At 41.9% G+C, this 27623-nt stretch overlaps 1 protein-coding gene across 3 annotated transcripts in view; it reads left to right on the top strand.

Moving 5' to 3' along the window:
* Positions 1 to 27623, top strand: part of FRMD4B (FERM domain containing 4B) — a 372375-nt gene that overhangs the window by 184262 nt on the left and 160490 nt on the right. The window contains exon 1 of one of the 3 annotated variants that reach the window (XM_054481542.2): positions 3034 to 3108. The exons of the other annotated variants lie outside the window; for them this stretch is intronic. Within the exon in view, the coding sequence (XP_054337517.1) occupies positions 3082 to 3108 (27 nt within the window). The 5' untranslated portion in view covers positions 3034 to 3081. Of the gene's footprint in view, positions 1 to 3033; positions 3109 to 27623 lie in introns of those variants that run through there. 3 annotated transcript variants of the gene reach the window in all.

Below are 27623 nucleotides of genomic sequence, written 5' to 3' on the forward strand. Positions count from 1 at the left end.
TTATATATATGTATATAAACGTGTGTGTATATATGTATGTGTGTGTATATATGTATGTGTGTACATATATATATCTATATATAAAGGGGAGTTTATTAAGTATTAACTCACATGATAACAAGGTCCCACAATAGGCTGTCTGCAGGCTGAGGAGCAAGGAGAGCCAGTCCGAGTCCCCAAAATGAAGAACTTGGAGTCTGATGTTCGAGGTCAGGAAGCATCCAGCACGAGAGAAAGATGTAGGCTGGGAGACTAGGCCAGTCTTGTCTTTTCACATTTTTCTGCCTGCTTTATATTCTAGCCACACTGGCATCTGATCAGATGGTGCCCACCCAGATCAAGGGTGGGTCTGCCTTTCCCAGCCCACTGACTTAAATGTTAATCTCCTTTGGCAGTACCCTCAGAGGCACACCCAGGATCAATACTTGGCATCCTTCAATCCAATCAAGTTGACACTAAGTATTAACCATCACATGGGGGTAGAGTGATTTTATTGGTCAGTCTTGAATCACATATTCATCTTCTTTATATGGGGATATGGGGTTCCCCCACCCCCAGTTATTTGGATGGTATCCCCAAAGAAAAGCAGGGATCCTGTTTCCTAATTTTTTTTTTTTTTTTTTGAGACGGAATCTTGCTCTGTCACCTAGGCTGGAGTGCAGTGGCGCGATCTCGGCTCACTGCAACCTCCGTCTGCCAGGTTGAAGCAATTCTCCTGCCTCAGCCTCCCGAGTAGCTGGGAATACAGGCACCGGCCACCACACCTGGCTAATTTTTGTATTTTTAGTAGAGATAGGGTTACCCCATGTTGGCCAGGCTGGTCTCAAACTCCTTACCTCAGGTGATCTGCCAACCTCAGCCTCCCAAAGTGCTGAGATTATAGGCATGAGACACTGTGCCTGGCCTCCTAATTTTAACATTCCTGATAGACTCCATCTCTGTGTGTTCTCACACCATAACCTGAGCTTGCCCAGCCTCCCCACTAATTTGGTCTGTCAACCTTCACCTGGCCCTCAAGCTGCCCTGGCCTCCTGGTTTTAGCCTTGCCTAATCTAGACCATCTTGCTGCTGAAACTGGCTATCAACATTCTGGTTGTCATTCAACAGTGAAAACATTTTTACCATACAATCAGAAATGTCCCACTAGTTCTCTCAGTCAACTCTCCAACCCAGTAAGAAAAGGTACCATGTATTGAGTTTTTACTGTTATATATTAACAAATAGAAGGTTCTCTCAAATAAAGTAAAACAATAATTCCCCACCTTCCCAACAAGAAGACTCAGGCAAATGTTTTGGGTCAACCTATATAAAATTTTAGAAATGTATATGAAATATTAGAAACTTTACTGCTAATATTAGGAGTGCTCATAACACTTGTTATGTAGATTAATAATCGGAGTGATTTCTGCCTTGTGCTCTCCCTCTTGATAGGATAATTGTATTCAACTTCTTCATGTGCATCTGTGTGCTGGCACTGAAACAAAAGTCCTCTTTGAGTCATCCTTGTATCACAGCGCAGCATCTCCACTTCTGCCCAAGTTGTTTGAGCTATATAGCACTTTTTCAATCTCCATATATGATGCTTTTCTGGGAATATCATCATTGCCCAGCTTTTTTTTCCTTTTTCCATTTATCCTATAAGTATATGTACATGAAATAATGTTTAAGAAACTTGTTTCTTCTAACATCCAACCCCGCCAATTGGGAGGTCACGTGCTCACAAATAATTACTAAATATGTATTAAACTTTTTGCCACCTTTTCTACTGATATCATCAAGTGACTTCTATTTGCATCCAAACTGAGCATTGACTGAAGTTGTTACAGGCTGCCATGTCTTCCCCAGACAGTATATTGTTGTCATAGTAATTAGAGTCTTTGGAAGGATATGAAGATAAAGCCACTCCCCAGTTTCTGAGGGATTAACATTGTGTGGGGGTAAAGGGAGGTACCCCACCCTATATTTAGATACCTGTGGTATCTCCCAGGCAAATTCTTTGAGCTTTGCATGAACTATCTCTTTTAATTCCCCCAGCACTCCTGAAGGAGATCAGGATTTTTATCTCCATTTTACAAAGGAGGGAACCAATTCTCAGAAAGATCAAGTAACTTTCCCAAGGATATATACAGCTGTAAAACACGAGGTTTCTCTGACTCTAGAGAGTCTTAGAGATTTAATCTTATGGTTATGTTCTTAACCATACCATACTCTTGAGCAAAATTCCAGACTGTTCTTTTTTTCAGGTGGGAGAAGCATGATACCCTGTCACAAGCTTTTACTTAATCATTCTTTTTTTTAAAAAAAAAAAAAGTAAATTTATTATTTTTCCAGAATTCTATATGTTTTTCTCTCTGCCTTCAAGCATAATGTATTTTGATTATTTCCTATGCACTGAATGTCTTCAATAGTAATGATTTCATTAAATGCAAATAGTGAAATGAATCTTTTCTGAGACCACATCATTCTGCCAAGATTTTCTGTTGTGGCTGGCATCTCTGATTGATTTTACTAAGGTTGTTCCATGGAATTCTGAGTTTCTTTCTGAGTGGAAAAGCTGTTAACATCAACTGGCTGTGAGTAGCAAAGTTGAGTTAAATATTGTTTTTATTTATATTCATTAAATTCCCAGCCTCATCCAGAACATGCATAGAAGTTTAGATTCATACACGGCATCGCCTATCTCTGAATAATTACCCAACCTAAAGCTTGCATTATCAATGAAGTTTGGAAAACAGTAGATGACATTTCATCATATGTTTTAAATGTGTTGTAAAGAAAGTATTTGAGTGGCCAAAAGAAATAGCAGAAGTTTTTTAGTTGTTTTTATTTTCCTATTTCTCCCGTGACTCATATTGAAAGGCTTTTGTTTCTAATCAAAGCAACAAACAGTATGGTCATTTCCTTGAGATTATATGGCAGCGGAAGGCGTCGGGGGTTTTTAAGTTCCTACTTCCACTGGCTTGTAGTTGGAGAAAATGCAAGCACATGCGCGCACACACACATGCGCACACACACACACACACCACACAAGTGCTTAATACGTGTGTCTTTTGTCTTAAGCATTCTCTTCAGTTCCTTTAAATGAGCCGAGGTCATGATGGTTCGGAGGTAAGAATGATTTTTTTTTATGATCTTCCAATTGCAGACTGTGTAACGGTGCTTCTTCAGCTTTGACTGGGATTTCAAAGCAAAATCTTGGGCAGATTTTAATATGTACTGGGGGTGGACTAATCTAAGAACTAATATTGCAGAACCCAACTTGAAGAAAAGGAAATTACACAAAATGTTTATCTTCACTCTTGTGAAGGAATTAACTTTTTCCAAAACGGAGTTGGATGTGCTCTGTTTGATACCAAAGTGAAGATGGTCCTTAAAGACGCCCATCGTCCGGAGGGTTTTCCTGTAATTGTTTTAATGCTATCTTTGCTCCTTTAAAGGTCGTGAAAGGCTGATTTCTTATTTTGCTTAGAACTTTGGCAAATATGAAGTGTGTAATTCCGCCTCATCACTCTTTCCCCTGCTCCCACCACTCTCTCCTTTTTTCTTTTTTTTGAATTTTAAATACTGGAGTTTCTTTATGGATGTAGAAAAGACAGAGAGAGGGCAGGAACTGTGTCAGTAAGCAACACAAAAATGCTTTTTGATTTATAATTGTTCATCGTTTCATCAGCAAGATGTGTTTGGGGCCTTCCCTGTTTTTGTGAACACTTGGCAACAAAAATTCCGTGGTGTCCTAGAGCTCATTAGCAGCCCCTCTGAAAGGATCCTTTGATGTGGGTCCCTGTTTTGCCTCCAGAAAGAAGAAGGAAAATTGAATTTTGTCCTCCAGTCTAGTTTGTGGTGAGGACTCTATGTGATCAGAATTCAGCAGTTCAAGATAGAAACCTCGGAAATGCCATTTTTGGGGACGGCTTCCAATTAATTAATAAAACTTTTATGATTTGTCAGAGGAAGTCCTACATCCTTATTAAAGGGGAGCCTTTTTTTCTTTCCTGCCTTGTAATGTGGTTATGGTAAACTCATTAAGTCCAACTCCATGTGGCCATTTTTCTTTCCTGATGGGTAGATGTTGATGGTGGACGGGAGGAATATCTGGGTAAAAAACAAAGGAAATTATCTCATCCAGTAGACTGCAAAACTCTTGGGGATAGAAGGAAGTCTGTAGAGGAAGTGGGCAGGATTGGGTAGAGAAGAGAAACATCAAAGAAATTAAATATATCACAATAGGAACTGGAATAGTACCCTTTTGCTATAATATAACAACGTAATAGTGTAGCCTTAGAAATGAGTCCATTGTCTCTAAATCGGTCCTATCTAAAGGTATCTAATGTCTGAAGGAGTGAAAAGGAATATAATCATATCCAAATGCAGTCCTGTGACCTGGATTCTCAGAGTAGCATTATGGTGACCTAAGGCCTCATTATAAATGATCCTGTTCTTAAGATTCAGGCCATAGAACATCCTGAGAAGTAAGACTATCTTGTTATGCAGCTCTTTCAAGAGTCAGAAACTACAGCTCTTAGCAGAGGGCCTAAAATATTCCCAGACATACCAAGTTCCACTCCAGAGCATACTCTGTGTGTTCCACTGTGTTTGGTCCTACATTTGAAGTATGCAGGGAAGTTGTTACTACTAGAATGGAGGTTGCTGCAGACAGGTACTATGTCTCACCCATGGAGAGAATTCCCAGTAACTATCAGGAGGCAGGGTGATGGGTGGTGGACAAATATTATTGGCTGAGCAGAATTGTTAGGTATATTTATGCCATGGAACATTTAAACCAGAAGAAACCTTGTAAGTCACTTCGTCCAATCTCCTCATTCTGTTACTGAAGACATTAAAATTCAGAGAAGAGGAGGAATTTTTCTAAGACTTCCTATCCCATTAGGGGCAGGGCACAGCTTGGATTCTGGATCTCCTGAGTTCTGAATGTATGCTCTGTCCACCCTTTGCCTTTTCTGGGCCAGAGGATGATTTTGCCTAATTTCCAGCATCTCTGAATTTCATGCAGCAAGAGTTTCTTTTCATGGGTGCATGCATCTTATAATAGAAAAGTGGGAGCTGCATCCAAATGAGATTCTGCTTTCTGTTCTGCATGGCTTCCAATTGCTAGCAGAAGCCTGTGCACAGGTGCACAATAGACCCCAGGAAAAGAACTACATGTCTTGTCTCTTATCACAAAAAGCTGTAGTGCTAAGTAAAACCATACTAAAACACTTTCTCTTTGTTTCAAAAATACTGTGGCAACCTGAAAATACTAGTGAGCTCTCAGCAGAGGCCTGTCTCGGGATCATAATTCAAGTATGAGACTTACGTTTGTCCCTGAGGTAGATTCTGTGAAGCTCCAATTAAGACTTTTTTCTCGCTTAATGTTGGAAAACTAGAAAAAATTTTAAATGCAATATTTTCCTAAACTGGAAAAGTAAACCTGAGTACAGGTAAACTATACATTAATATATGTTTATGTGATTTGGCAAGGTTAAACAATCAATTTATTATTCCAATAACAGCAATCTAAGAAAGGAAGATATTGGGCATATTCCCTGTATACTTCAGATGCTTTTTTTTTCCTCAAAGGAAGCTTTTGTAGATCGGGCTGTAAGGGTAGGCACACCTTTGTTGTCTTGTATTGGTTTATTTTCTCCTTTGGTTTTCTTTTTTTATTATTATTATACTTTAAGTTCTAGAGTACATGTGCACAACGTGCAGGTTTGTTACATATCTATACATGTGCCATGTTGCTGTGCTGCACCCATTAACTCGTCATTTACATTAGGTATATCTCCTAATGCTATCCCTCTCCCCTCCCCCCCTCCTCCCACTGCAAGGCAGGCCCCACCGTGTGCTGTTCCCCTTCCTGTGTCCAAGTGTTCTCATTGTTCAATTCCCACCTGTGACTGAGCACATGCTGTGTTTGGATGTTTGTCCTTGCGATAGTTTGCTGAGAATGATAGTTTCCAGCTTCATCCATGTCCCTATGAAGGACATGAACTCATCCTTCTTTATGGCTGCACAGTATTCCATGGTGTATATGTGCCACATTTTCTTAATCCAGTCTATCATTGATGGACATTTAGGTTGGTTCCAAGTCTTTGCTATTGTGAATAGTGTCACAATAAACATACGTGTGCATGTGTCTTTAAAGCAGCATGATTTATAATCCTTTGGGTATATACCCAGTAATGGGATGGCTGGGTCAAATGGTATTTCTACTTCTAGATCCCTGAGGAATCGCCACACTGGCTTCCACAATGGTTGAACTAGTTTACAGTCCCACCAACAGTGTAAAAGTGTTCCTATTTCTCCATATCCTCTCCAGCACCTGTTGTTTCCTGACTTTTTAATGATCGCCATTCTAACTGGTGTGAGACGCTATCTCATTGTGATTTTGATTTGCATTTCTCTGATGTCCAGTGATGATGAGCATTTTTTCATGTGTCTGTTGGTTGCATAAATGTCTTCTTTTGAGAAGTGTCTGTTCATATCCTTCGCCCACTTTTTGATGGAGTTGTTTGTTTTTTTCTTGTAAATTTGTTGGAGTTCATTGTAGATTCTGGATATTAGCCCTTTGTCAGATGAGTAGATTGCAAAAATTTTCTCCCATTCTGTAGGTTGCCTGTTCACTCTGATGGTAGTTTCTTTTGCTGTGCAGAAGCTCTTTAGTTTAATTAGACCCCATTTGTCAATTTTGGCTTTTGTTGCCATTGCTTTTGGTGTTTTAGACATGAAGTCCTTGCCCATGCCTATGTCCTGAATGGTATTGCCTAGGTTTTCTTCTAGGGTTTTTATGGTTTTAGGTCTAACATTTAAGTCTTTAATCCATCTTGAATTAATTTTTGTATAAGGTATAAGGAAGGGATCCAGTTTCAGCTTTCTACATATGGCTAGCCAGTTTTCCCAGCACCATTTATTAAATAGGGAATCCTTTCCCCATTGCTTGTTTTTGTCAGGTTTGTCAAAGATCAGATGGTTGTAGATGTGTGGTATTATTTCTGAGGGCTCTTTTCTGTTGCATTGGTCTATATCTCTGTTTTGGTACCAGCACTATGTTGTTTTGGTTACTATAGCCTTGTAGTATAGTTTGAAGTCAGGTAGCGTGCTGCCTCCAGTTTTGTTCTTTTGGCTTAGGATTGACTTGGCAATGTGGGCTCCTTTTTGGTTCCATATGAACTTTAAAGTATTTTTTTCCAATTCTGTGAAGAAAGTCATTGGTAGCTTGTTGGGGATGGCTTTGAATCTCTAAATTACCTTGGGCAGTATGGCCATTTTCATGATATTGATTCTTCCTATCCATGAGCATGGAATGTTCTTCCATTTGTTTGTGTCCTCTTTTATTTCCTTGAGCAGTGGTTTGTAGTTCTCCTTGAAGAGGTCCTTCACATCCCTGGTAAGTTGGATTCCTAGGTATTTTATTCCCTTGGAAGCAATTGTGAATGGGAGTTCACTCATGATTTGGCTCTCTGTTTGTCTGTTATTGGTGTATAAGAATGTTTGTGATTTTAGCACATTGATTTTGTATCCTGAGACTTTGCTGAAGTTGCTTATCAGCTTAAGGAGATTTTAGGCTGAGACAATGGGGTTTTCTAAATATACAATCATGTCATCTGCAAACAGGGACAATTTGACTTCCTCTTTTCCTAACTGAATACCCTTTATTTCTTTCTCCTGCCTGATTGCCCTGCCCAGAACTTCCAACACTATATTGAATAGGAGTGGTGAGAGAGGGTATCCCTGTCTTGTGCCACTTTTCAAAGGGAATGCTTCCAGTTTTTGCCCATTCAGTATGCTATTGACTGTGGGTTTGTCTTAAATAGCTCTTATTATTTTGAGATACGTCCCATCAATACCTAATTTGAGAGTTTTTAGCATGAAGCGTTGTTGAATTTTGTCAGAGGCCTTTTCTGCATCTATTGAGATAATCATGTGGTTTTTGTCTTTGGTTCTGTTTATATGCTGGATTACGTTTATTGATTTGCATATGTTGTACCAGCCTTGCATCCCAGGAATGAAGCCCACTTGATCATGGTGGATAAGCTCTTTGATGTGCTGCTGGATTCGGTTTGCCAGTATTTTATTGAGGATCTTTGCATCGATGTTCAACAGGGATATTGGTCTAAAATTCTCTTTTTTTGTTGTGTCTCTGCCAGGCTTTGGTATCAGGATGATGCTGGCCTCATAAAATGAGTTAGGGAGGATTCCCTCTTTTTCTATTGATTGGAATAGTTTTAGAAGGAATGGTACCAGCTCCTCCTTGTACCTCTGGTAGAATTCTGCTGTGAATCTGTCTGATCCTGGACTTTTTTTGGTTGGCAGGCTATTAATTACCGCCTCAATTTCAGAACCTGTTATTGGTCTATTCAGAGATTCAACTTCTTCCTGGTTTAGTTTTGGGAGGGTGTATGTGTCCAGGAATTTATCCATTTCTTCTAGATTTTCTAGTTTATTTGCGTAGAAGTGTTTATAGTATTCTCTGATGGTAGTTTGTATTTCTGTGGGATCAATGGTGATATCCCCTTTATCATTTTTTATTGCATCTATTTGATTCTTGTCTCTTTTCTTCTTTATTAGTCTTGCCAGCAGTCTATCAATTTTGTTGATCTTTTCAAAAAACCAGCTCCTGGATTCGTTGATTTTTTGAAGGGTTTTTTGTGTCTCTATCTCCTTCAGTTCTGCTCTGATCTTAGTTATTTCTCGCCTTCTGCTAGCTTTTGAATGTGTTTGCTCTTGCTTCTCTAGTTCTTTTAATTGTGATGTTAGGGTGTCAAATTTAGATCCCTCCTGCTTTCTCTTGTGGTCATTTAGTGCTATAAATTTCCCTCTACACACTGCTTTAAATGTGTCCCAGAGATTCTGGTATGTTGTGTCTTTGTTCTCATTGGTTTCAAAGAACATCTTTATTTCTGCCTTCATTCGTTATGTACCCAGTAGTCATTCAGGAGCAGGTTGTTCAGTTTCCATGTAGTTGAGCGGTTTTGAGTGAGTTTCTTAATCCTGAGTTCTAGTTTGATTGCACTGTGGTCTGAAAGACCGTTTGTTGTAATTTCTGTTCTTTTACATTTGCTGAGGAGTGCTTTACTTCCAACTATGTGGTCAATTTTGGAATAAGTGCGATGTGGTGCTGAGAAGAATGTTTATTCTGTTGATTTGAGGTGGAGAGTTCTGTAGATGTCTATTAGGTCCACTTGGTGCAGAGCTGAATTCAATTCCTGGATATCCTTTTTAACTTTCTGTCTCACTGATCTGTCTAATGTTGACAGTGGAGTGTTAAAGTCTCCCATTATTATTGTGTGGGAGTCTAAGTCTCTTTCTTGGTCTCTAAAGACTTGCTTTATGAATCTGGGTGCTCCTGTATTGGGTGCATATATATTTAGGATAGTTAGCTCTTCTTGTTGAATTGATCCCTTTACCATTATGTAATGGCCTTCTTTGTCTCTTTTGATCTTTGTTGGTTTAAAGTCTGTTTTATCAGAGACTAGGATTGCAACCCTTGCCTTTTTTTGTTTTCCATTTGCTTGATAGACCTTCCTCCATCCCTTTATTTTGAGCCTATGTGTGTCTCTGCATGTGACAGGGGTCTCCTGAATACAGCACATTGATGGGTCTTGACTCTTTATCCAATTTGCCAGTCTGTGTCTTTTAATTGGAGCATTTAGCCCATTTACATTTAAGGTTAATAGTTATGTGTCAATTTGATCCTGTCATTATGATGTTAGCTGGTTATTTTGCTCGTTAGTTGATGCAGTTTCTTCCTAGCCTCGATGGTCTTTACAATTTTGCATGTTGTTACAGTGGCTGGTACTGGTTTTTACTTTCCAGGTTTAGTGCTTCCTTCAGGAGCTCTTGTAGGGCAGGCCTGGTGGTGACAAAACCTCTCAGCATTTGCTTATCTGTAAAGGATTTTATTTCTCCTTCACTTATGAAGCTTAGTTTGGCTCGATATGAAATTCTGGATTGAAAATTCTTTTTTTTAAGAACGTTGAATATTGGCCCCCACTCTCTTCTGGCTTGTAGAGTTTCTGCCGAGAGATCTGCTATTAGTCTGATGGGCTTCCCTTTGTGGGTAACCCGACCTTTCTCTCTGGCTGCCCTTAACATTTTTTCGTTCATTTCAACTTTGGTGAATCTGACAATTATGTGTCTTGGAGTTGCTCTTCTCGAGGAGTATCTTTGTGGCATTCTTTGTATTTCCTGAATTTGAAGGTTGGCCTGCCTTGCTAGGTTGGGGAAGTTCTCCTGGATAATATCTTGCAGAGTGTTTTCCAACTTGGTTCCATTCTCCCCGTCACTTTCAGGTACACCAATCAGACATAGATTTGGTCTTTTCATATAGTCCCATATTTCTTGGGGGCTTTGTTCGTTTCTTTTTACTCTTTTTTCTCTAAACTTCTCTTCTTGCTTCATTTCATTCATTTGATCTTCAATCACTGATACCCTTTCTTCCACTTGATTGAATCGCTACTGGAGCTTGTGCATTCGTCATGTATTTCTTGTGCCATGGTTTTCAGCTCCATCAGGTCATTTAAGGACTTCTCTACACTGGTTATTCTAGTTAACCATTCGTCTAATCTTTCTTCAGGGTTTTTAGCTTCTTTGCGATGAGTTCAAACTTTCTCCTTTAGCTTGGAGAAGTTTGGTCATCTGAAGCCTTCTTCTCTCAAGTCATCAAAGTCATTCTCTGTCCAGCTTTGTTCCATTGCTGGCAAGGAGCTGCATTCCTTTGGAGGTGGGGAGGCGCTCTGATTTTTAGAATTTTCACCTTTTCTGCTCTGTTTTTTCCCCATCTTTGTGGTTTTGTCTACCTTTGGTCTTTGATGATGGTGATGTACAGATGGAGTTTTGTGTGGATGTCCTTTCTGTTTGTTAGTTTTCCTTCTAACAGTCAGGACCCTCAGCTGCAGGTCTGTTGGAGTTTGCTGGAAGTCCACTCCAGACGCTGTTTGCCTGAGTATCAGCAGCAGAGGCTGCAGAACAGCAAATATTGCTCAACGGCAAATGTTGCTGCCTGAGCGTTCCTTTGGCTTTGTCTCAGAGGGGTACCTGGCTGTGTGAGGTGTCAGTCTGCCCCTACTGAGGGGTGCCTCCCAGTTAGGCAATTCGGGGGCCAGGGACCCACTTGAGGAGGCAGTCTGTCCGTTCTCAGATCTCAAACTCCATGCTGGGAGAACCACTACTCTCTTCAAAGCTGTCAGACAGGGACATTTGAGTCTGCAGAGGTTTCTGCTGCCTTTTGTTCGGCTATGCCCTGCCCCCAGAGGTGGAGTCTACAGAGGCAGGCAGGCCTCCTTGAGCTGCAGTGGGCTCCACCCAGTTTGAGCTTCCAGGCTGCTTTGCTTACCTACTCAAGCCTCGGCAATGGCGGGTACCCCTCCTCCAGCCTCACTGCCTCCTTGCAGTTCGATCTCAGACTGCCGTGCTAGCCATGAGCGAGGCTCCGTGGGCATAGGACCCTCCGAGCCAGGCACAGGATATAATCTCCTGGTGTGCCATTTGCTAAGATCATTGGAAAAGTGCAGTATTAGGGTGGGAGTGACCTGATTTTCCAGGTGCCATCTGTCACAGCTTCCCTTTGCTAGGAAAGGGAATTCCCTGACCCCTTGTGCTTCCCGGGCGAGGCTATGCCTCACCCTGCTTCAGCTCACTCTCTGTGGGCTGCACCCACTGTCCTGCACCCACTGTCCAACAAGCCCCAGTGAGATGAACCCAGTATCTCAGTTGGAAATGCAGAAATCACCCATCTTCTGCATCACTCAAGCTGGGAGCTATAGACTGGAGCTGTTCCTGTTCAGCCATCTTGGAACCGCCCCTGTGGTTGTTTTTTCTTCTTTCCTTGTAAGTTCAGATGAACAATTCTGCAGACGTTATACTTATTCTTTCAGGAACACGCTTTTATACTATCATTTCTATTAGATGTTTCTAGATTCAGGTTTTCCAGTCAGGAGGGACAGTAGTCCAGAAATTGGTCGTCTATAAAGGAGGATCTTTATCCTATACAACAGTATGGTGTGGCTGAAAAGCCCAGTAGACAAGAGAGAGATAACTGGACTCCAGGTCTAACTCTGCCACTTACTGACAAGCTAAGTGGTCTTGGAAGCTAATTTTTCGTATTCAGTCCTCAGAATCCACATTGATGAGTGAAGGGATTAGACTAATGCTGAGGCTATTTTTCAGCTTAGAAATGCTCTGTAACTCTTAATTATTTGTAGTTACTTCTCTATTACCCAAATATATTACAGCTCTATCTGTCACTCTGTTTAACCTCCATCTCTCTCCCTCTTTCCCTTCCTTTCCTCCCTCCTTCTGTCCTTTTTCTCCCTCTTCTTTCTTCCTTTCCACTGATATTCTCCTTTTCACATAGAAAGAAATTCAGGGCACAGATTAAAATGGCCCAGATGCCTGTAGAGCCTCTGGCAGTATATGGATAGGGACAAACTAAGTAAGGCAAGGTTGGAGATGGAGAAATTACTGATGCCACTAATTGGAATCAGACACTGAGATGCTGTCCATGAAGAAATCAAGATCTTTGGTAATGGATGCAACTCTTAGATTGAAATTTGACACTGGCCCTTGGATTCCAAATTCTTTAAAAGTCAACACATATTCCCTGGGTATGTACTGCACCAGCAATGTGTCAGGCTTGGGCTTACAGAGGTGAATAAGATGCAGCCACTATACTTATGGGTCCATTACCAGTTGGGGAATATAAATAGGAACTCTCCAGTGACTCTCTGTAGCTCTTACAAGCTTGACTTTTAGTTCATTTGCGACTCACTCTTGGGGAGTATAGAAACTGTTAAGACGGGCCAGGTGTGGTGGTTCACGCCTGTAATCCCAGCACCTTGGGAGGCTGAGGTGGGCAGATCACTTGAGGCCAGGAGTTCGATACCAGCCTGGCTAACGTGGTGAGACGCTGTCTCTACTAAAACTAGAAAAATTAGCTGGGCATGGTGGCACACACCTGTAATCCCAGCTACTTGGGAGGCTGAGGCAGGAGAATCACTTGAACCCGGGAGGTGGAGGTTGCAGTGAGCCGGGATCGCACCACTGCACTTCAGCCTGGGTGACAGAATGAGACCCCGTCTAAAAAAAAAAAAAAAAAAAAAAAAAAAAACTGTTAAGACAAAATGGCTGTAAGTAGTGGAGTTTAATTAATATGTAATATGATTTTTAGGTCAAGGGATTAAATTGACAGGGGTATATCCAGGTAGGAATTGAATAATGTCAACTAAGACAAACAGTGACCCTAAAGCATTCAGGAGTCCATGGTTAAAGGTTCTGTTTTTGATAGGCTTTATCCACACGAAACAGACAAAGAGAGGAAGTGTCGAGAGTGGAGTGTTAGCATGAGGCTTTGCATGTAAATCCTACTTTGTCATTAACAAACTGAGTGACCTCCCCTCTGGGCTTCTGATGGGGGTAATTAAAACTACCTTTTCAGCCTAATGCAGTGGCTCATGCCTTCAATTCCAGCACTTTGGAGGTTGAGACAGGAAGATCACTTGAGGCCAGGAGGTCAAGACCAGCCTGGGCAACATAGCAAGACCCTATCTCTACAAAAATTTTAAAAATTAGGCAGGTGTGGTGGTGTGCCTCTGCAGTCCCAGCCACTTGGGAGGTTGAAGCAGGAAGATCTCTTGAGCCCAGGAGTCTGAGGCTGCAGTGAGTATGGATTGTGCTACTGCATTCCAGCCTGGGTGACAGAGTGAGACCCTGTCTCTAAAAATAAAATAAAATATTTTAAAACTACCTTTTAACAAATTTCTCCCTATCCCTCCTTCCCCCACCCTTCCTAGCCTCTAGTATTTGTTAAAGGGTGCAAAATTACAGCTAGATGGGAGGAATAAGTTCTAGTGTTCTATAGCACTATAGGGTGACTGTAGTTAGCAATAATATATAGTTTCAAATAGGAAGATATTGAATGTTTCCAACATAAAGAAATGATAAATGTTTGAAATGATGGATATACTAATTACTCTGATCTAATCACTGTAGATGATATGTATTAAAACATCACTATTATCAATTTAGAAATAAAACTACATTTTAATGTTATTGAGAGGGTTAGAGCCAGCATCTGGCACTGAAGTACCTAATAAGTGGCAGTTACTTTTGTTTAATAATATTATTATACAACTATCCCAAATATGGCAAATGATGGCAGTAGTCTCATAAAAATATTTAGACACCATCAGAAGATTGAGTATACAAAGTAATGAATGGGTAATCTTTTTTCAGGGCCCGTATTGTTCATAATGATATAAATAGAAACCAGTTATTCGTTAGCCCACATTTGAATCTCTCCGCATCTTGATAGTGTCTGGATATCCCATCAGCGTTCTGTCATTTGGGCACATGAGATCACTTGACTCTGCACTTTGTCTAGATTTCACTGGGCAAAAGTTCACAAATAAGTGATCACAGTATGTCCATTGCAGACTTTAGTCTTGCCTTCAGGTCAAGTGTTCATCTTTTTAAGGACCTGTTTCTCAACCACTTTAAGGACATGGACCCAATACAAATCTAGATCCAGGAAGTTATAAAAAGTCTTCCTGGAAAGATTCTCATTAACACATTTTGCCTATATTTGTGGGGGGAAGTGTTTGCAAGCTTCTCTAATGTCATTAGTAGACCTGTGAGAGGTCACAGCTTAAGAACTACAGCCCTAAGTGAGCTGTGTGTGTCTTTCAGAGAAATGGTGAGAAACTATTAGGCCTTTGTGTGTGTTGCCTGTCTTAGTCCATTTTGTGCTGCTACAACAGAGTAACTGCAACTCAGTAATTTATAAAGAGCAGAAATTTATTTTTCACAGTGTGAGGCTGGGACATCTAAGATCAAGGGGCTGGCACTCAATTTGGTAAAGGCCATCTTGCTATATCCTCACATGGCAAAAGGCAAAAAAGCAAGCTTGCCAAATGCTGCATGAAGCCTATTTTATAAGGGCTTTAATCCCATTAAGGAGATAGTGCAGACTTCAAGGTTTAATCACCTCCTAAAGGCCTTGCTGCTTAATACTACAGACATTCGCAACTCCTGAATTTTGGAGGGACCACAAACCATAGCAATGCCCAAGAAACAAGGTTTTCTGGAACTCTTTAGCACCTAACTGTATTTGAGCCTGCCAGAAGTGTGGTGTCCCATAATTAACATGGGCTCTATGGAAGGTATTTAGAATGTAAGAGCAAGCCTTGCCACCTCCACTCCTGCAGCCATTTATACTGTTTCTCTGGGAGCAGGAATCATACCTTTAGCAACAACCAGGTGCAGAGGAGGCAGGTTCCCTATTGGTATTTGGCCTTGTGTTGAGTTGAGAGTAAGGTCACTCTAGTGGGACCTGAAAGTAATTGCTCTGTTCACCAGTAGAACAGTCATCTGGCTTTAGGGGATTCATCTGTAAATCTGCAGAGATTTTTTTCAGTAACCACTGCATTTGAGTTGAAAGAATTGGAGGTTGTTCGTGGTAACTGCACATCTCCAAGCGCCCACCTTGAGATGCAAACAGCCCTCTTCATTAGAACAAGCACTGAGGTCCAAGGAGCCTCACTCGTCTTGCTTTACAGTATTCTTTTTTCCTTCTTTTTAAAAGAAACCATTGATCAATCAGTGACACTTCTAACTATTATATATGAAAAAGAGTGCTATGGTGTCTTCCCAATTTTTATAAAATGAATATGCAACTCCTTTTTTGTATTTTTGTATTTTATATGCAACTCCTTTTTTTATTATTTTTTGCAACTCCATTTTTTTATTACACAACTCTATTTTAATTATTTTTTTATTGTGTAGCCTCTTTTGCAAAGTGCATGCTATAAGCTGAGCATAGAGTGGTTAGCAAGACAAAGTACCTAGAGGCAGACATTAAATAACAAAGTACATCAGTATTTAATCACAATAGTGAAAAGTGATGCAACAAAGAAGTAGAGAGAACTAGAAGACAATAACGCTCATAATAAGAGCTATGGAACCCAAAGCTATTCGAAACACTCTATGTGCATCAGCTCTTTTAAACCTCATAGTGTAGCACCAGTATTACCTCCATGATGCAGATCGGGAAACCGGGTAACAAGGAGCTAAAGTCATCTGCCCATGGTGGTGACACTAGCAAAGCATCTAAGCCATGATTTGAACCCTGGGTGTTCTGACTGCTGGATCCTCACCCATAACCACTGCACAATGGCTCTTATGAAAACATGACTTTTAGAACAAGATCACATCCTTTGCAAAAACATCAATGGAGCTGGAGGCCATTATCCTTAGCAAATTAACGCAGAAAACCAAATATCATATGTTCTCACGTGTAAGTGGGAGCTAAATAATGAGAACAAATGGACACAACGAGAGGAACAACAGACACCAAAGCAAGGGTAGAGGGTGGGAGGAGGGAGAGTATCAGAAAAAATAACCATCAGGTACTGTACTATGCTTAGAACCTGTGTGACAAAATCATCTGTACACCAAACCCCCATGACATGAGTTTACCTTTATAACAAACCTGTACATGTACCCCTGAGCCTAAAAGTTTAAAAAAAAGAAAAGAAAAGAAATAATGACTTTTAATCTATGTTTTTAGAGATGAGTTGGGTTAGTCAGGCACTTTCCCCAACCCCTCATGCCTTGAGCTGGAAAGGAGATCTTACAGAGGAAGGCAATGTGGCTGGGGCCCAGGGAGTAAGAGGAAATTAACACAAGACCAGGGGAAGAGTGGGCAGGAACCAGGCAGTGCAGGGCTTGGTAGGCTGCCTCAGGGATGGGAGCTTTTTTCTGATTGAATTGGGTTCAATCAGAACCTAATTGGTTGGCTCTGAAGCTAAACTGCCCTGTCAAGAATCCCCTCTCAGAGGACTTGCATGCCTGTGAGATGAAGACACTGAGGGGTGTTCTCCTGAGCTGGCTGGATTATTTCACATCAATTTAATATTGTGGATATGGAGAGCAGCCTACCTGGGGATGTTTCATCTGTTTTGCTGACTTGTCCCATGGACGTCTCTCCCAAGTCAAAATGTTTTCTGCCTTTTTTGAGGCCTGCAGAACTATATTTGCCTTTTTTGTTTTCATTTTTTTTATTGTACTTTAAGTTCTGGGATACATTTATTTTTCTCAATGGTTCAGGTAGCTACATTGTTCCTGTGACAGGTTCGGTAATTAATAGTCATCGTGGCTAACGCTGAGTGCCAGGCACTGTGCTGGGTGCTTTCCACAAATTCTCCTGTTGCCTTCTCAATTCTGTGGGGCAGATACTGTCATTATCCATATTTTTCAGATAAAGAAACAGACTAAAAGGGATTAAATGACTTGCCCAAAGTCCCACCAGCTAGTGTCAGAGTTAGGTCTCGCACACAGGTTTGCCTGATTCCAAAGTCCATGCTTGACTCTCCACTGTGTCGCCTCCCCACATGTGGAACTTCTTATTTTATGGATGCAAAAACTGTCCAAAGTTAATGATAGAACTGATTATAAGACTCGGGTTTGACATTAAGTTTCATTTTCTAGGCCAATAGTTAAATCTCGTAGAAAAAAAAATAAAGGAAAGGAAACTGAGTAGAACACCATGGACCTTCACCATGACCTGAAGCAGGCTTGCAAACATGTTACAGTTTTACCAGCCCACAGACCAGCTGAGTCAGTCACATTGGCATAAATAGAGGAATATAAAGCAAATGGCAGGGGGTGCGTGAAGATCTGTGCTTGGATATTAACCCATGAGGAGTCTGGGAGAACTAAGGGGCAGAGAAGAATAGTTTTAGTAGGTATTGGGTGCTTACTATATGCGAAGCACTATACTAAGTTATTTATAGCTATTCACTAATTTCATTTTATTGGGTTTTTTTGGTTTGTTTTTTAACTTTTATTTCAGTTTCAGGGGTACATGTGCAGGTTGGTTCTGTAGATAAATTGGGTGTTACAGGGGTTTGGTGTACATATTATTTTGTTACTCAGGTAATAAGCATAGCACTCAACAGGTAGATTTTTGCTCCTCACCCTCCTCCTACCCTCCACCCTCAAGTAGGCCTCGGTGTCTGTTGTTCCCTTCTTTGTGTCCATGTGTACTCAATGTTTAGCTCCCACTTACAGGTGAAAACATGCAGTGTTTGGGTTTCTGTGCCTTTATTAGTTTGCTTATGATAATGACCTCCAGCTCCATTCATGTTGTTGCAAAGGACATTTTCTCACTTTTTTATGGCTGCATAGTATTCCATGGTGTATATGTGACACATTTTCTTTTTTTTTTTATTCTACTTTAAGTTTTAGGGTACATGTGCACAACGTGCAGGTTTGTTACATATGTATACATGTGCCATGTTGCTGTGCTGCACCCATTAACTCATCATTTAACATTAGGTATATCTCCTAATGCTATCCCTCCCCCCTCCCACCACCCCACAACAGTTCGCGGTGTGTGATGTTCCCGTCCTGTGTCCATGAGTTCTCATTGTTCATTTCCCACCTATGAGTGAGAACATGTGGTGTTTGGTTTTTTGTCCTTGCGATAGTTTGCTGAGAATGATGGTTTCCAGCTTCATCCATGTCCCTACGAAGGACATGAACTCATCATTTTTTATGGCTGCACAGTATTCCATGGTGTATATGTGCCACATTTTCTTAATCCAGTCCATCATTGATGGACATTTGGGTTGGTTCCAAGTCTTTGCTATTGTGAATAATGTCGCAATAAACATACGTGTGCATGTGTCTTTATAGCAGCATGTTTTATAATCCTTTGGGTATATACCCAGTAATGGGATGGCTGGGTCAAATGGTATTTCTACTTCTAGATCCCTGAGGAATCGCCACACTGGCTTCCACAATGGTTGAACTAGTTTACAGTCCCACCAACAGTGTAAAAGTGTTCCTATTTCTCCACATCCTCTCCAGCACCTGTTGTTTCCTGACTTTTTAATGATCGCCATTCTAACTGGTGTGAGATGCTGTCTCATTGTGGTTTTGATTTGCATTTTTCTGATGTCCAGTGATGATGAGCATTTTTTCATGTGTCTGTTGGTTGCATAAATGTCTTCTTTTGAGAAGTGTCTGTTCATATCCTTTGCCCACTTTTTGATGGGGTTGTTTTTTTCTTGTAAATTTGTTGGAGTTCATTGTAGATTCTGGATATTAGCCCTTTGTCAGATGAGTAGATTGCAAAAATTTTCTCCCATTCTGTAGGTTGCCTGTTCACTCTGATGGTAGTTTCTTTTGCTGTGCAGAAGCTCTTTAGTTTAATTAGACCCCATTTGTCAATTTTGGCTTTTGTTGCCATTGCTTTTGGTGTTTTAGACATGAAGTCCTTGCCCATGCCTATGTCCTGAATGGTATTGCCTAGGTTTTCTTCTAGGGTTTTTATGGTTTTAGGTCTAACATTTAAGTCTTTAATCCATCTTGAATTAATTTTTGTATAAGGTATAAGGAAGGGATCCAGTTTCAGCTTTCTACATATGGCTAGCCAGTTTTCCCAGCACCATTTATTAAATAGGGAATCCTTTCCCCATTGCTTGTTTTTGTCAGGTTTGTCAAAGATCAGATGGTTGTAGATATGTGGCATTATTTCTGAGGGTTCTGTTCTGTTCCATTGGTCTATATCTCTGTTTTGGTACCAGTAGCATGCTGTCTTGGTTACTGTAGCCTTGTAGTGTAGTTTGAAGTCAGGTAGCGTGATGCCATATTTTCTTTATCTGTTCTACCATTAATGGACATTTAGGTTGATTTCATATCTTTGCCATTGTGTTTGTTTGTTTTTGTTTTTTGAGACAGAGTCTCACTCTGATGCCCAGGCTGGAGTGTAGTGGCATGATCTTGGCTCACTGCAACCTCCGCCTCCCAGGTTCAAGCAATTCTCCTGCCTCAGCCTCCAAAGTAGCTGGGATTACAGGCATGCGCCACCATGCCCAGCTAATTTTTTGTATTTTTAGTAGAGATGGGGTTTCTCTCCCCAGGCTGGTCTTGAACTCCTGACCTCATGTGATCCACCCGCTTCGGCCTCCCAAAGTGCTGGGATTACAGGCATGAGCCACCACACCCGGCCAAGCCATTGTGGGTATTCACTCATTTGATCCTCACAACAACTTTATGAATTTGGTCATCTTTGCATGCCCATTTTACAGATGAGTACCAGTGCAAAAGCCTTTTGGGTTATTTCTCATTCTTCCATTTTTGCCTCACCCACTCCAGTCTGGTCTCCTCACAGTAAGCAGACTTATCCTTTATATATAGTCCCAGATTATCTTCTCCATGCCTAAAAGCCTCCATTGGCTTTTTGCTGCATCTGAAACAAACTCCATACTTCTTACTATGGCCTACAATGCAGTGAATGATTCCAGCCCAGTGGTTTCAGACTTCAGCAGGCATGAGAGTGACCTGGAAGGCTGCGAACACACAGATTGCCGGGTGCCACTCTCTATTCCTAACAGGTTCCAGTTGATGCTGCTGCAAGTCCTAAGACCACACTTCGAGAACCACTGATGAGCCCCTCATTAACTCTAAGCTTGTCTCTTGTTCTCTGCCTCTTGGTGACCAAGCTCCAGCCACATTTGTTGCCTTTTTTTTCTTAAACTGTGCATTCTCCATAGGGTGACTTCACCCCCCAAGGGAAGTTATAATTGGTTCTTGAGGGGTAAAGAAAATCTTAGGTATTAAAATAGTTTTCAGCCCTTCAAAACTCAGTTCTTAGCCGGGTGTGGTGGTTCACACCTGTAATCCTAGCACTTTGGGATGCTGAGGTGGGCAGATCACTTGAGGTCAGGAGTTCAAAACCAGCCTGGCCAACATGGTGAAACCGTGTCTCTACTAAAAATACAAAAATTAGCCGAACATGGTGGCACGCTCCTGTAATCCCAGCTACTCAGGAGGCTGAGGCAGGAGAATCACCTGAACCTAGAAGGTGGAGACTGAAGTGAGCTGAGATCGCAGCCTGGGTGACAGAGTGAGACTCTGTCTCAAAAGAAAAGGAAAAAAACAACTCAGTCCTGCCCAGCAGATAAGATATAAAGTATATCTGTGTTATTAACATTTCATGGGGGAGGAGGGTATTGGGGGAAAAATTGTCTAGAGAGGCTCCTTAAGAGTGCAGTTATGGGGCCGGCTGTGGCGGCTCATGCCCGTAATCCCAACACTTTGGGAAGCCAAGGTGGGCAGATCACAAGGATGCAAAAATTAGCCGGGCATGGCGGTGCATGCCTGTAATCCCAGCTACTCAGGAGGCTGAAGCAGGAGAATTGCTTGAACCTGGGAGGCGGAGGTTGCAGTGAGCCAAGATCGTGCCACTGCACTCCAGCCTGGGCAACAGAGCAAGACTCTGTCTCAGGAAAAAAAAAATGCAATAACGAAAAAAGAAGTTATGCAACAATGTCTTAACCCAAGCATGTTCTGCCTCACGGCCTTTGCACTTGTTGGCCTCTGTCTGGAATATGCTTTTCTCAGATCTGCCAAGGCTGAATCCTCATCATTGTTATTTCTGACTAAATGTTGCCTCCTCAAATAGCCCTTTCCTAACTGCTTTATTTATAGCATTTTAGAGAGTGTCTCACTCTGTCACCCAAGCTGAAGTGCAGTGGCGTGACCATAGCTCATAGCTTAGGGCATAACTCATAGCTCACTGCAGCCTCAAACTCCTGGGCTCAAGCGATCCTTCTGCATCAGCCTCCCAAAGTGCTGGGATTACAGGTATGAACCGCTGGCCCAGCCTGCTCTGTCTAAAGTAACAACTCTCCCCATCACATTAGTCTGTATTCTCACTTTCATGGTACTTAACATGACCTGAAATCATCCTGTGTGTTGCTTGATTTGCTTGTTTTCTGGCTTTCTTCTTCGCTGGCAAGTCTTTGAGAGAGGAGCACTTGACTCTCTGGCTTGTGTCACTGTTGAGTCCCCAGAGCCTATTATAAAGTCTGGAACACAATAAGAGCTTGATGAATATTTGTGAATATGTGAATGGATGCCAATCACACAGTGGATAAAGCAGTGGAGCTAAGATTTGGACTCAGGTGCTCAGACTTCAAATCACCTATTTAGCAACTTCTGAAACCCAGGGGTCATTGAGTGGAAGATACCCAGCAGGAAGAATGCTGTCACAGTTAACTGGGCCTATAGATGACAGTGCTCAACCTCTGAGTTATCCAAAAGGCACAGCAAAGAAGCAAAATGTTTCCCCCAAATTCCCCAGATCATTTAATCCCAGTCCCACTATTGTATTTTTTTAATTTTTTTTTTTAATAGAGATAAGGGCTCACCATGTTTTCCAGGCTGGACTTGAACTGCTGGCTTCAAGCAATCTGCCCACCTCCGCCTCCCAAAGTCCTGGGATTTATAGGCATGAACCACCGCACCTGGCCTCCCCAACATTTTATTTTCTCCCGTGGCTATCACAACCAGGAATAAGAGAGGGAGGGGGACCTCAGTGGTGATTTTATGCTAAGGATTATGGATAACACCATCCCCCCATTTTACAAATGAAGAAACTGGGGCTCAAAAAGCTTAATTAAATGTCTAAGGCCACTGAGGCAGCAATTAAAGAGGATGTGAAGCCAGCCTGCTTTGTCTTCTTCTGGAGCCTCTCCTTGAGGCTGACACACCTGATCATAGCCCCATTATCTTAAGAGTGTTAGCCATATCCAGTGGCCAGCACACTCTAGACACTTCTGTTATTGTAGAGAGACCTGTTAGAGATGGATGCAAAAGATTTTCCCTTTTTCAGCCTTGCCTCTGCTGTCTTGGGGAAGTGGGAAGGTTGCTTTAAATGACATATCTCGTGATCTGTAAATAAAAGAAAAATAATTTCTGGCCACTTCAATTATGGCATAAGATTCGATTATCTGACACCCACCCTCACCCTCTCCCCAACAAAAATGTGTAGTCACTACTTTATCCTCAAGAGCCTGGCACAGAGTAGGTGCTCAAAAAATAGTCATTCAATGGAAAGCAAACAAAACAATGAATGAAGCCAGCAAAATGGACCATGTTCACAATTTGATGGAAATTGGGTATTTTATTATGTAATCAGAAGAAAGAAATGATAAAATAGACTAATTGCCAATTATAGGGAAAAAACAGTCCCAATTGCCCCCTGTTATTAAAGTTTAATTAATAACTTACTCCTGTGTTGCAGAAGAAGAAGTACCTATGAATTTCTGTACCAACTAAGGCAGAATTCAAATTGGCTGTCACACAGAGACATTGTAATGGAACAAAACTGAAAGTTCTACAAGGATTTCTAATTCTCAACTAAAATATTCATGGAAATCTGGGGGTGATCTGGCTCATTTGACTTTTCCAGGTTCATATCTTTTTTCTCCACGTTTCATCCCCATCTGCACCGCAGGATTCCCTTTTCTTGTTTAAGCAAATCATTTCTCTTTGATGAAACTCTTCCTTGCTCCAGTGCACTAAAGCCTTCAGGACTCTGACAGTAGTTGGAATAGTTCACAAGCCAGAAAAACCAGAGCTTTTTATCTCCAGGACTGTTGCAGAATTCTCCAGTTTTTTTTAAAGTGTGTATTTCTTTCATTGACTACAGTCTACTAAAAGGCTTCAGAGACTGGCAGGCTGAGCCATCGAGGCAGCCAAGACCATAACGATGGAGCACTGCAGATTCCCGAAAGCATCCCTGAGTCGGGAGAGCTGCATTCAGCTTACAATTCTAGTTTAATGTGATGGAAAGGCTTCCCACTGTAAAAGGCACAAGATGAAGCATTGCATACAGGAACTGGCTTATATTTTAGTTTGATATTTTTTAACTCTGCTTTTTGGTGAATGCTCTTGTTAAGGACCAGGAGATGGTTTGAGGCGATAGAAAAAAGGAGCTCCTGGCTGGGCACAGTGGATAATGCCTGTAATCCCAGCACTTAAGGCGGGAGGATTGTTGGACCCCAGGGGTTTGAGAACAGCCTGGGCAAAATTGCAAGACCTCATCTCTACCAAAAAAAAAAAAAAAATAGCCAGGTGTGGTGGGGCACACCTGTAGTCCTAGCTACTCGGGAAGCTGAAGTAGGAAGATCATTTGAGCTCAAGAGTTCAAGGCTGCAGTGAGTCATGATCACACCACTGCACTCCAGCCTGGGCGATGGAGTGAGACCTGTCTCAAAATAAATAAAGAAAAAGAAAAGAAAGGAACTCCCATCAGGAGTCTTGTCTCATTTACCTTTGTGACCACAAGGGAGGAAGAAGTTCCTGGGGAGTCAGACAGGTATGATACCTGATCTTGGCCATCCTCACCTGAAGCCGGTGACTTCAGGCAAACCATGTGCCCTTCTCTGAGTAGCTGCTTCTTTGGGCCTCAGTGACCTCATCTGTAAAATGAGGGTATGACATTTCTGGCACATTAAGACTCCTTGTAAAGTTCAAAAGAGGAAATAGAGGTGAAAGCACTTTAAAAATTTAAGGCACTTCAGACAGGCGAGGTGATGACGGAACATTCAGACTAGGTTTTATGTGGCCAGACCTGCCTGCTCCCTTCTCTTTTGCAAGGTCCAGGGACAGAGTGGAGCCTGCTCACCACCTGCCCGGCACCTGAACATGGCCTGTGGGAGCATTCATCCTGAAGGAGTCTGTATCAATTGCTTGGTGTTTTTTTGTTTGTTTGTTGTTTTTTCTGAGATGGAGTCTTACTGTGTCACCCAGGCTGGAGTGCAGTGGCGTGATCTCAGCTGACTTTAACCTCCGCCTCCTGCGTTCAAGCAATTATCTGCCTCAGCATCCCGAGTAGCTGGGATTACAGGTGCCAGCCACTGTGCCAGGCTAATTTTTGTATTTTTAGTTGAGACAGGGTTTCACCATCTTGGCCAGGCTGGTCTTGAACTCCTGACCTCTTGATCCACCCACCTCGGCCTCCCAAAGTGCTGGGATTATAGGCGTGAGCCACCATGCCCAGCCAATTACTTGTTTTTTGTTAGTGAAAAGTATAATATTATTAATAATTATTAATATTACCATTTATAGAGTGTGTCCTCTGCCAAGCATTTTCTACATCTTATCTCATGTGAGCCACCCAGCCCTGGGAAGTGAGTGTGCTATTAGTATCTCCATTTTCAGACAAGAAAACCAAGGTTCAAGAGAAGTGAGGTAACCTATACAAGGTCACACAGGTAGTATAGAGCAGAGCTGGGATTTAAGTCCAAGTCTGTGCTCTTGACCCTGACACTTCTTAAATAATACACGGTACTTTAAAAAGTAATAACATGGAATGCTAACAGTGCACTAGGCAAAATTATCTCCATTTTACAGCAGCTACTCAGAGAGGACAGATGGCTTGCCTAAAGTCATCAGCTAGTTAGAGGGCCGGCCAGGATCAGATATCATACCTGTCTGACTCACCAGGGGCTGCTCCCAACCACAGCCCTATGCTGAGGGGCTGAGTGGCCACCTGCACCCAGTATTATCCCCCTGCCTAAAGCAAGAGTCATCAAAATTTCAAATTCTGGAATTTAATGACTCGTCAATGAGTTTGCATAATCCCCTGTCCAGGCCACTCTTACCAGAAGCATCAACGCTTTTTTGAGTGATCCTGCTCCACCCTTCCCACCCTTTAGAAATACTGTTCAAGAGCAAGTCTAAGAAACAGCTTTGAGATAGGGACACAGGGGAAAATATTTGGTTCCCTGGATACAGCCTCAAGTGTTGGGTGAGATTTCCTCTCACAAGACACGTCCCTTCTGATGGAGGCAGAACGGAACTGAGATTAGAATAGAGCAGGAACAGAAGTGGGAGAAACTTGCCGACAGAGCATAATGACATGTGCTCAAATCTGCTTGTGAATGAAAAAGCTGGAAACGTCTTCCACCGGTGCTTTAAGGTCACGGCAGCCTCCTTCAGCAGGGAAAAGATTCCAGAAAGACAGCAGCAACACAACTGGGAGGCATCTAGCAATTAAGTGGCAAAAGAGGCCGGGCGTGGTGGCTCACACCTGTAATCCCAGCACTTTGGGAGGCTGAGGCAGGAGGATCACTTAAGCCCAGGAGTTCAAAACCAGCCTGGGCAACATAGTGAGACCCTGTCTCTATTATAAAATACATAGATAATTAAGGAAAAAAAAAAAAAGGCGGCCAGGCACAGTGGCTCACGCCTGTAATCCCAGAACTTTGGGAGGCTGAGGCGGGCAGATCACGAGTTCAGAAGTTCGAGACTAGCCTGACCAACATGATGAAACCCTGTCTCTACTAAAAATACAAAAATTAGCCAGGTATGGTTCCGCTCACCTGTAATCCCAGCTACTCAGGAGGCTAAGGCAGGAGAATCACTTGAACCCAGGAGGCAGAGGTTGCAGTAAGCCGAGATCACCCCATTGCACTCCAGCCTGGGTGACAGAGTAAAACTCCGTCTCAAAAAAAAAAAAAAAAAAAGGCAAAAGAATCAAAACATAATGTTGTATACCTTGAATATATATAATATTAAAAAAAAAAAGACAAAGGAGTCACTCAGCTGCCAATGGGACCTTCAAAGTAGAAATGAGTAGAAAACTCAGAAGGAGAGCAGGAGATGGAAATGAAGGAAAATCAACTCATTTGTTCATTCCACAAATATTTGTCGAGCCCCAGGATGAGCTAAGCACTGTCTTAGGGGCTAGGAAAACACCAGGAAATGAAACAAATTTCTGCATTTGTGGAACTTACATTCCAGTGGCAAAAGAGCTGGAAAGGCAAATGACACAGAGTATCTGATATGAGAGTTGCTATCCAAGGTCAGGAGACCTTCATTAGTGAGCTATGCACTGTGGATTTCTTGAAGTATAATAATAAATTTGTTTTTAACTTTTAGGTTCGGGGGGTTCATGTGAAGGTTTGTTACACAGGTAAACTCCTGTCATAGGGGTTTATTGTACAGATTATTTCATCACCCAGGTATTAAGCCCAGTACCCAATAATAAAGTATAACAAATCCTGGCACTTTGGGAGGCTGAGGCAGGCAGATCACCTGAGGTCAGGAGTTCGAGACCAGCCTGGCCAACATAGTGAAACCCCGTCTCTACTAAAAATACAAAAAAATTAGCCAGGCCTGGTGGCGGGCACCTGTAATCCCAGCTACTTGGGAGGCTGAGGCAGGAGAATTGCTTGAACCCGGGAGGCAGAGGCTGCAGTGAGCCAAGATCACACCATTGCACTCCAGCCCAGGCAACAGTGTGAGATTCCATCTCAAAAAAAAAAAAAAAATTAGCTGGGCATGGTGGTGCATACCTGTAGTCCCAGCTACTTGGGAGGCTGAGGTGGGAGAATTGCTTGAACCCAGGAGGCAGAAGGTACAGTGAGCAGAGATTGCGCTACTGCACTCCAGCCTGGGTGACAGAATGAGACTCTGTCTCAAAACATAAAAATAAAAATAAAGAAATAAATTATAATAGTCACCTTTATGTTGGTCTCTGTTCGCCAAGTTCTATGCACAACAACCCTGGAAGGTATTAGTAAATCTATTTTAGAGATTTAAAATAGTAAGTCCTACTAAAGTTAAGTAAGCTGGGATTCGAACACAATTCTCTGTAAACCTGAAGCCTCTGTTTGTTCATCTTTATCACGTGGTCTCTCAACAGCCTCCACATCCTGAGTGTTCTGACCATCACTTTCTCCACTGGTATGCTGGTAAATGTTTCTCAGCTGTTACCGGAAAGTGGTCCTGATCCAGAGCCCAAGAGAGAGTTCTTAGATCTCGAGCAG

This window comes from Pongo pygmaeus, chromosome 2 (genome assembly GCF_028885625.2).
Source record: "Pongo pygmaeus isolate AG05252 chromosome 2, NHGRI_mPonPyg2-v2.0_pri, whole genome shotgun sequence".
In the NCBI taxonomy this organism is placed as follows: Eukaryota; Metazoa; Chordata; class Mammalia; order Primates; family Hominidae; genus Pongo; species Pongo pygmaeus.